Below are 10,862 nucleotides of genomic sequence, written 5' to 3'. Positions count from 1 at the left end.
CCAATACATGTAGATTTAATGTGTTTGAGAAATCTTATTTTTTTGTTGTCACTGTTGTCATTGTGAATGAACGCATGGGACCCGAATGGAAACAAGACCGCAAGGTCTTTCTTGGGTGCTGTCCTTTTGGACCAATGCTGTGCTTGACTGTACCCTGTACTGTTTGCATCTTATTGTCTAATAAGATTATCAATCAATCAAAAAACTGAGAAAAGAGCAATAATGAAAAAAGAAAGGTCCTTTGGGAAAACTCCTCTATTATTGTTATCTCCAGTGGTGGAAACAAGTATAAATACTGCAATGTAGAATTACTCTGTTGCAAGTAAAAGTCCGGACTTCTAAATGTACTTGAGTAAAATTATTATCTATGTTTAATCTATTTCAAGATTTTGAATGTATAATCTTTTTTAGAAAATAGCAAATCCACAAGCTCACAATGTGTCGCATCGCGACACGTTGTGAACTTGTAGATTGGTTATTTTCACATAAAAAGTACAAACACCTCAAAACTGTACTGAAGTACATTATCTAAGTAAATGTACTTAGTACTTCGCCTATTGCAGCCCTTGACAACGTTTCAGAGTGTTTTTTATACTAACCTTTCACAGAATTCCCCTGGCAGAGGAGAAGGAGCCCCTGGCAGAGGAGAAGGGCCCCCTGGCAGAGGAGAAGGGCCCCCTGGTAGAGGGGAAGGGGCCCCTGGCAGAGGAGAAGGGCCCCCTGGTAGAGGAGAAGGGCCCCCTGGCAGAGGAGAAGGGCCCCCTGGCAAAGGAGAAGGGGCCTCTTGGCAGAGGAGAAGGGCCCCCTGGTGGAGGAGAAGGGCCCCCTGGCGGAGGAGAAGGGCCCCCTGGCGGAGGAGAAGGGCCCCCTGGCGGAGGCAGTCAGGCCTAGAGTATAGACCCTTGTACCCCCAAGTTGAGTCAAAAGTGGGCTAGTGGTGCAATGAATAATGCGTCTTAAGTCAAACTTATTCAATTCAAAACAATGGTCATAAAGTGGCTAACAGTGCCACCTGTTTGAACAAATGTATGTATTTTTTTAATATTTAACTCATTCAGGACGGGAACCCCTATTGTGTTTTAAGCATTAGCCTATGTTTTACATTAGCTATTGGCGGCCAAATACATATATTGTTGGGGTTCCTTGACATGAAAATGTTTGAGAACGACTGACATCAGAAAACTGTCATTTAGAAGGCATTTGTAGAATCATCCTCAGGTCTAAATGGGCTAATCTTTACTTTAATATGAATTAAGGGAAGCAGTGGCTCATTGGAATAGTGGCAGTTCTAGTTGTTTTCTTTCATTGCCATGATGGTTTTGAGGCAACATTTTTCATAAAGTGCAATGTTAAACAAAGTGTATCCTGACATGAATACTTAGTGTTAATTATGTGTGAATCCAACAGTATATAGTAGGCTATATATGACATTTATTACATGTGAATACGATCATCGCTACTAGACAACTAGAGCTTCCATGCACAGGTTTGTGTTTTGTCAATCTGGGAACCCATTGGCAAAACAAAAAGGACATTTCGAGGGCCGAACGGTGAAAATAAAATATTTAAGTCTTTAATGAGGAGTGTGGGGTTAAGTTTATAAATATGGAGGGGAGGGTGTGTGTGTGTGTGTGTGTGTGTGTGTGTGTGTGTGTGTGTGTGTGTGTGTGTGTGTGTGTGAGGCTTCGTACACACATAAAGAACAACTGTGCTGTGCTCTGCCTGTGTTTCATTGCATACAAAATAATGCAAGTCTTAATTATTGATGTATTGACATATTCGTAATGAAATCATGTCAAATGGCAACCCGGCCGCACCCAAAGAGGTTGATATAACACGGATTGGCACATATGCCACTCCGTGTATAGTGTACTATTCCTCCCGTGAAACCGTGGATACGATACTGATTTCCCCCCCCATCCACTTCCATACGTTGTACATTGCGTGGATAGCATACTAAATCTCCCCCCATCCACTTCTACGTCAGTGACGCCACGGTGATAATAAAATATCAATTTTACAATAAATAAATACAAAACATAATTTGACTGTGTACTTTTGTGAGAACGTCTACACAAATGTTCAGATTACAAAAATAAAGTACCAATGTGTGTATTCATAAATTATAACATTATAATGCGTTTTTATCTTCCTTCAGCTAGTGCATGCATTATGATTTGTTTATGTAGACTATATTTAACAAAAAAAATGTGCCTACCGAAATGTCATGACCATCGTGTTTAATTATTATTATTATTAGTAGTAGTATTATTATTATTATTATTTAATATTAAGACCCTGAACCGGAAGTGTTTTTGCTGACCTCAGGCTTTGGGCAAGTATAAATAGCAGCAGCGCTTTAGCCTAGCCACTAGCCAGCCTACATTCATACTCATAGCGTGACTGTAGTGTACGGAGTTTATTTTTCCTGGACGTTTGCTACTGTTTGTTTGTTTATTCTACCGTACAGTTTGTTTATTCTACGGTGAATACCATTATTCAAGCCGAGGTGAGTTTTTTTGTTATTAAAATCACTACGGTATTAATGTGACTATCGTTGTTTCACTTTAGCATGTTAGCTGCTAGTTGTCGACACGTCACTGGCACACATTTGTGTGGACCCCAGGAAGACTTGTATTGTATTGTACTTTATTGTGAAGCACGTTAATACAATGAGAGTTTCTTTTAAATGTGCTATATAAATACATTTGATTTTAATGTGGATCCGAATAAAGCTGTAGTCCTTACATTCTTTTTAAAGCTCGTTAGCATGCTTTTGTTTTTTTTTAGCATCAGTGGCATCAGTGGTGGAGTAGGTTCAGTAGGAATACAGTATATAGTTTATATTTTATTTGATATGGACATAACAATTGCATTGCTCATTGCACAGTTGTACAAATTGTAGATGCATCGTTTACAGTGCTAATAGCACAGTGCTAGTTTTCACCACTTGTCCACAGGAGACTTTACTAAAAAATACAGTGACACTATAGTTTAAAAAACACCCAATCAAATACAAAAGTATACATTCTATATTTACAGCAAATGTACAATACCCATTACATAGTCAAGTGTCAGTCATGTGAACACAGTTGATTTGTGAATGGTGTAGTTATGTATGGTAATTAGCTCTCTCTCTCTTAGTTGTTTGTATTGTTTATTTCCAGTCTGTGTTTATTTCTTTATTGCACAGCTTCCCCCCCCCCTTTGCCAAACTTGTAAACTTTTGTATTCTTAATTGAACTTTTAATCTGTTTTAAAAGCTGGCTTCTTCCTTTCCTTGCATTTTCTTTTTGTTCTTTGATATGTATTGTCTATATTTTGTACTACGTGATAAATACACCTCTCTCTCTCTCTCTCTCTCTCTCTCTCTCATATATATCCAGACGACTGCGTCATTGGAGGGTTGAGTCTCCAGTCCTGATTCTCCACATCTGACCAGCTCTTTGGTGCTTCCTTTTCTTTTAGTGCTTTACCACATCCAGAGGTAGGTCTGATTGACGCCTCTGTGTTGCTTTACTTGCTTACCACAGCACAAGCTTTATTGCATGGTGTTCTCTGTGTTGATGACTAGTCTCATCCTCCTGACTGCTATCTTCTCTGATACACAATTTGGGTCCCTGTACAGACACATTTGTAGGTAATAATGTTCATCCTGTTAAGTCCATGAATACGTTTTGTTATTAGATTACAAAAGATCCATAAGGAGTGGACGAAACGGAGGGAGAGAAATTTCACTTTCTTTTTTATGTTCCCAATCTTTTGTTTTTTTGTTTCAGTAAAATGTCGACGCACAGAAAGAGTAAGTCATTGTCTAGCAAGGAGAGACTGGAAGCTCTTGCTGAGGTTGGGGATGCTTTTATTGAGGCGGAGGTAAGTACATTGTCGTTTTATATAAATGTGACTTTTTTTAAATTAATTTACCAGTTAGTTGATGTCTATTTCTCTACATTTCATGACTTGTCCGTATAGAGAGCTAGACGCCAAGCTACCAGCCAAGCTACCAGCCAAGCTAGTACCAGCCAAGCTAGTACCAGCCAAGCTACAGCGTCTACTAAGACGCCTGAAGTTAGCTGGTCGAGGAGGGATGCTGATGGGATGCGTGTGAACACCAGCAAACGCAAGAGAAAGGCTTCATCTTATGGTTAGTCTCCATCTAGTAAAATGTATGTAGTGATTTTGATCGATTGAATTTGGACTTTGGAGTATGTATAGGCCAGGGTAATCGTTTGATGGTATATGTATTGTCTCCACCAGGCCGAAAGCTAGCCCCTTTCGGGACCTTAGTTTACCTTTTCTGAAGTTTGAAGGTACAGTACCCTAGGGTCCCTGACGGCTTATTCCGCCCTCCATAGGCTGCAGATGCTTGCATGGAGAGCGGCAGTGCTGCTTGAGTGTTGGTGAGATGATTCAAAGATGCATAACGCGGCTATAGAAGACCGCTGCAACATGTACAAAATGGCATTAACCGCTGATGCTGTTAACTATTTACTTTTTTTGTTTTGGCTTCTCTGAAATTCTCACTTCCTTATTGACTTCCCCTTGTACTGCCTCCCGCACCAGGGCAGGGTGGTCTGTGTGAGGCAGTAACGTAGGTAGGGACAAGCAGCTACGTAGCCAGTCGCCGCTCGGGAGGCGGTACAATAGGAAGAGAATTTCAGAGAAGCCAAAACTTTAAAAAAATATAAAAAATAGTTAACGGCATCGGTGGTTAATGCATTTTCGTACGCGTTGCGGTGGTCGACTATAGCCGCGTTATGCATCTTTGAAACGGCATGAGGAGAGATTATGCCTCCTCTTTGCAAAATAAACGACAGTAGGGGCAGATTCATTCATACTGCTATTTTTAGAGCTGAAATGAAGTAGTTTCTGGACGGTATCTGACTAGCCCTCGCTGGCGCAGCCTATCTCAAACCCTAACCTCCCACGGGGCAGCACCCCTAAACCTAACCTTAACCCTCTCCCAACCCTTAATGCACCCCTCACCAACCTTAATCCGGTCGTTTTAAGGAATATAGTAACGGATACATGGCCAAATACATCTAGCCTACTAAAGAGATTTATAATTTCAACTGGACAGGGCTACGTGGATGAGTGACGGCAGAGACAGATTACATTCATTTGGTGTTGGCCTCTGGTTTACTATGCGTTTAGCAGGACTTTTGGCTTTGTAATGAATTGTTCATCAATTCTTGTTTTGATATTTATGCTGGCTAATAGTTTGAAAATATTCGGACCCACAGGAACTACACCAGCTACATCCACTACACCATCTGTCTCAACACCATGTCTCAGCTATCAAGAACCTGGTGAGTCTAAATCTACTTAAAATACACTCTTCAAAGAAGACTATGGCAGTGATGTTTGTTTTTATTTTTATTTTTCTTGTTTCTCCCCCTAAAGAGTTTAATACGCAGATGCTCGAGGAGATTCTTCGGGACTCTGCGTATGATTGTGTAGAGCAGCCAACAGACTCAGTCTCTACCACTTGGCATCAAAGGCAGAAAGACGTCCAACTAGGCTGGCAACAGGCAAGAGACCACAATGTGGACAACATGTTGTCAGCGGAGGACATCGGGGAGAAGACGTGTCAACACTGTCACTTGAGAGAAGCTGTCATCCGTTGTGGGGAATGTATGCCTTCAGAGTCGTTTTGTGCAGAATGTGATCGTTTGGTACATGAACGTCACGCTCTGCACAATCGTCAAACCACCATGTGTGGTTATTATAAATACATTCCCCCAACTGAGTCGGTGAATCTCAGTGATGGGAAATATACCATCTGTGAACAAGGTCTATTTTTCAATTAACGGACAACATGATCTCATTAAAAACTGTTATCCCATTACCTTCACACAACCCAAACATTTCATCCTGATTGTCCTTTACCTTTTCAGATTGTTTGCTGCCAACAGCATATCCTGGACAGATATGCACCTGCGACATGTTTGACGTTGCAGTCTCAGCTGGTAGAGCCATCATACTGGTTACCATAAATGGTAGGAATTTAAGTCTTAATCTATGTAGATGCACACACCGTATGTGTTTAATAGACATTTCTTAAGTTATGTCTCATTTACTCTCAGGCCGCTATGATCTTCGCCTCCCAGTGCTGTCGTGCAAACGGTGCTCTAAGCAGTGGTCTCCGGAGGTCAGAGACTTTATTAGAAGTGGCTACTGGCCTGGAACCATGCAAGGCCAGACGCTGTTCCACCAGGATGTCTTCCACTCCTTTGAGGCAATGAAGACATCAGCTCCAGCGTTGTCTAGACAAGCCTTCACAAGCATGTTGGACCAGAGGACAAGGCAGTTTGGAAGAGTAAGTAATTAGTTTGTCATGTCGTTAAGCCAGTTTATTTAATTTTATTTATGTAGCAGTCATATTCATTATTATATCTTTTCAGACTGGCAAAGTGAATGCAGGTTCTTTTCAGACAAGCTTTCTGCAGTATATGTACTGCAAGTCTGTTGAGAACCAGCTTCACGGAGATGAACAACGCTTTGTCTGTCCTGCTTGCACACCGGACATGCTGGCTGTTTCAGTTGATGGCAACAGAAAACTGTACAGGTTCCAGCAAACAAACCAGTTAGTTTGTCTTTGTCATTCCTATAAACACTATCGTAATGTTTATTTAAGATGACACTTCAGCTGTTGAATGTAATGACTAACTTTTGTGGCCTTGTTTTGAAAATGTGTGTACATAGGAGTGCAGAGCCAGGGTTCTTTGATGGCTTGTTCTTGGCAAAAGACTCTGAGGTGTTGACGTTTGTTGAGGATGTCCGAGGAGTTTTACCAAGTGTACGTTTTAAACGAGTGAAAGATTGCTCAGCCAAAAAGTCTTGACTGTAGTAATTATGTTTCAGCATTGAGTCCTGCACAATTGACAATTGTCTTTAATAAACTATTAAAACTGTATGTTCTAACTATGTATTTGGTAGACTGCGGGAAAAGCGACGTGCGGGAATTCGCACTGGCGAGCTGCAAGGGAGACGTCTAAGCAGGCCAACACGTTAGACGAAGAAGGCATTGAAGTTGCTGTTTGTAGGCACGGATTCCTTCTTAGAGGTTAGTATTAGTATTGATGTAGTCTTGATGAATTGAACATAAGAATATATATCATGATTATTACAAGCACAATAATATGCTCCTAATCACCCCCCCAAAGGTCTGAATATGTACAGAGGAGAAATCTTTGCCTACCCAATGTTTCTCCAACGAGAGTACAAGAGTGCCACCTTCTTGGCCATGGATGTGACCTGCAGATACGTACCTTACCTGGAGAAGGTGTCTGAGAACCTGGGCCATCTTCGACCCCTTCTGAGAATGAAACCCTGCTTGTCGGTCATGCATGCTAAGGCACACACTACAAAATGCGAGGTGATGCGTCATACTGCTTGATGTTGACGTAAATTTGTAATTTAGATTGTCACAATGCATGGCAATGTTGGCCACAGAACAATGGTCTGAACTGACTCAAACTATATAACTATAGTGACTTATGGCTATGCATCAATATTGACCCTGCGTTTGGCCACACTGTTCATACTTCCTATAGATCCAGTGGAATGCGAGGAACCAGGAGGGAGTTGGGACCACTCTCGGTGAAGAGGTTGAGCAGGTCAACAGTTTCCTGTCCAGATGTGCCTTGACCACCAAGTATATGATGAAGTCAGGTTTGTAAGCTTATTTAACCCCTGCTACTGTTAGCCTGCAAAGGTACAGTACATTAAACATTTTCAACAATCTTATTTGGATTTGTGTTTACAGTAAGAACTGACATGCTCACAGTCCATGCCATGGGGTGGAATCTCCGGAAAGCCAATGGCCTACACACCGCGTTGTCTTCCCGATACAAAAAGGTATATTCGTTTCTTAAAAAAGCCGTAATGTGTAACTGATCATGATTCAACTTCAAATCCTATTTCATGAACACATTTGTAAATGACAGCATTCTGTATTGCAATTTTGCAGACCATCCAGAAGACTTTGGCGGTAACGGAGGAACTTGGGAAGCTGCAGGAACAGTTTAAGGTCACAGATGACATGCTGCAACAGTGGGTCGTGGATGTGAAGCAGTGGGCCACCAGTGCCGGTAAGAACGATGTCCTCACATGGACAACGCAACAATGTGTGTGGGGGGAAGAATCAATCTGACTGCTGACAATGAGTACATTTTTGAGTGGTGCAACCACTCCCTTACGGAGCTGTGGGTGGGTGCGTCTGGGCACAAACACCTGTGCGCAAACGCGTTCGCACATATTAACTGTATATATATATGGTGATTTTGGGTGAAAGTACAGTACAGAGGGTACAGTAGAGGGACCCCCACACGGTAACTCTGTCATTTCTGAACCGTTCACCTTCACAAGAATTTTAACTAGAATTTATTTATTTTTTCTTAGGAAGTGCAACAGCCAGGACTGTGGACTTGGATGTGCATGGTTTGCAGCTCTCCATGGAATCCCTTTTTGTGAGCATCTGTCAGAAGAAACATTACATTTACAGACAAAATGGTATGTCTTAAAATGAAATCATTTAGCTGGCACTTGCAGTATGTCTGTGTTTGTTAAGGGACTGATTTGGTTGTGTGGTGTCATTTCAGCTTTCTTTGTGGAAAAATATCGTGTTTTGTAATTCTACTCTTTTACAGATCGCAATAAAAGGCGGCAGAAGATCAGCCAGAAGATTGGCCAGGAAAAGAAACGGTTGTTAGATGAGGTCGAGAGGTATGTAATGGATATTTTCGAATGCTTAATAGATTGCCAAATATATAATCATAATTATAGTGATCTGTATGCTGCTCTGCCTCAATCTTCAGGATAAATTCTCAATGCTTATTTAAATTTTACATTATAGGTACAATCAACAACCTGATGTCAGCCCTGTGGATGTAAGCTCTGTCGTGCATAATCTGTCCAACAAAGTTGCAGAGAGCATGATTTGGCCTTGGCAGGAACGGAACACAGGTGTTCAATATGATATATCTCTTATTAGACTTCATGACCTTGTTTGAGAACCTTTTATTGTATGTATTTATCAATGTTATCATTATTAATGTTGTCATATCTTCACAGATGGTGTTGACATTCTAACAAAGAAGCGGCTCTTTGACCAGGTGATGCTTGCATCAAGACTAGCAGAGGAAAAGCATATTCTTATTAAGGAGATGATGCAGCACTGTGGCTTCTTAAAGGACTCTGTAGCAAAGGTGCAAACGCAGATGGGCACCGTTCTGTCACAGACGGGAAGTAAGTACAACTCAATCTGTGCAATTCTCAAGTGATGGCTATCGTGTTGGTATTTGGTTAATTTCAACTGCAGAATTCCCTGCAAATATTGTATCCCTATAAATTTTATCAAATAAGAACATGAGGTAGCTCTCTTTATAGCACATTACGCTTAATGTTCTTTCATATACATTCTAGCTTCTACAGCTGGATTGACAGAGGAGGGTTCGAGGGGCCGAATCTGTCTGCTCAAGAGGAAATTGGAGGACCTTAAAAATCAACAGCAGACTGCAGGGAGAACGTACAAGGCCATTCTGGGGCCAAATCCCCAGCTGTTGGAAGAAGAGGATGCTGAGATGGAGGAGGAAAGAGAGTGGCGACCAGAAAGCTCGGACGATGATGACGAGGAGGACTAATTACCAAAACTTTTTTATATTGACGCTTTTTAATTTTTTTTACCTGGGTATTTCCCAGAGTAATTTGTCAGGATTAGAGTCTGTGCGTGACATCATACCCGGAGGTTATGCAGGAACACCTGAGTGGGAAAAACTACTACTACTTTAGCCTTGATATGACTTTAATTTTTGGATGTATGGGCTATCTGGTTGCATTAAACAATGTTAAACTCACTTTGCCTTCATTTTATGCATGTGCATTCCCTCTATTTTATAATATGGTTTAGACTGATTATATCTTGTGCTGTGTTTATAATAGGCCATGTATGGCCGGTTGTCCTTTTATTGGGTTTTGACGTAACCAACTCTGTTGTAATCATTATGATATTATCACATCTGCTTGTGCAAGTATTTGTGTCCTGCAGCTGTCTGTTTGGTTATTTCCATAAAATAATAAACTTTCTTAAATGGGAAAAAAGAGCATTGTTTTCTCACTACAAGTGTGTATACAGGGTAGCTGCACATCTCTTAAGTGACAATTTAATGATTTGAGAACCACTGCTCTGTATGGGCATTGCAAGTTACCGTATGAAATTGTGTAATTTATGTTATTGGATGCTAGATTTCTATCCTACATACTAGTTCCTTTGCATTTAGGGTGGACACTTTCTTTAGAAAGGTCATGTCAGACATAATGACCATTTGAACTCTGCAGTCGCCCTATAATGGATTATGAACGAGGCATAATCTGCTTAAAACTATAATTACACTTACTCAAATAGTCATTCTTTATAACAAGTATCTTATGACAGGTCAAGTATCATTGCTTGTCCCTGCTTGTATTTTCAATCAGATTTTGTCACTTCCACAATATACACTGGGCATACAGTGGAGAAAAATACCGTTCTCCACAACTGATTATGCTTCACATTTAAAAACAATAGACAAAGCCTATTAAAAAGTAAAAAGAACAACATTGGCAAGAGAAAGTGCTATTCATCTCTCAGGGCAGGAGTTCAACCAGAGGGTGGGAGGGGTCAGTCATGCTCATGGCCTTCCTGACACATTGGTCTGTATATATGTCAGCTATGGGGGGAGTGGGACACCTGTGATCTTCTCCGCTGCCCTCACTAACCTCTGTAGGGACTTGCGGTCAGCATCTGTACAGTTCCCATACCAGACAGTGATGCAGTACGTCAGGAGACTCTCAATGATTCCTCTGTATGATGTCAATAGAGG

The 10,862-nt window shown here is 41.0% G+C and overlaps 1 protein-coding gene across 1 annotated transcript; it reads left to right on the top strand.

Annotated features, from left to right (window-relative positions):
• Positions 1-6,183: 6,183 nt before the first annotated feature.
• LOC308313857 (uncharacterized protein) lies at positions 6,184-9,644 on the top strand (the record flags this gene model as incomplete). The annotated part of the gene is made up of 13 exons (XM_080761185.1): positions 6,184-6,319; positions 6,405-6,586; positions 6,706-6,799; positions 6,940-7,066; positions 7,167-7,378; positions 7,557-7,674; positions 7,769-7,860; positions 7,973-8,093; positions 8,404-8,514; positions 8,652-8,727; positions 8,858-8,967; positions 9,076-9,249; positions 9,427-9,644. Exons 1-13 carry the CDS (start codon positions 6,191-6,193, stop codon positions 9,642-9,644), a joined length of 1,764 nt encoding a protein of 587 aa, XP_080617311.1. The 5' UTR covers positions 6,184-6,190.
• Positions 9,645-10,862: the final 1,218 nt, after the last annotated feature.

The sequence above is a fragment of the Protomyctophum bolini genome (assembly GCF_963924005.1).
Source record: "Protomyctophum bolini genome assembly, chromosome: 4".
Classification (NCBI taxonomy): domain Eukaryota; kingdom Metazoa; phylum Chordata; class Actinopteri; order Myctophiformes; family Myctophidae; genus Protomyctophum; species Protomyctophum bolini.
Note: the sequence above shows the minus strand (reverse complement) of the source record. Positions and strands in the feature narration are given on the sequence as shown.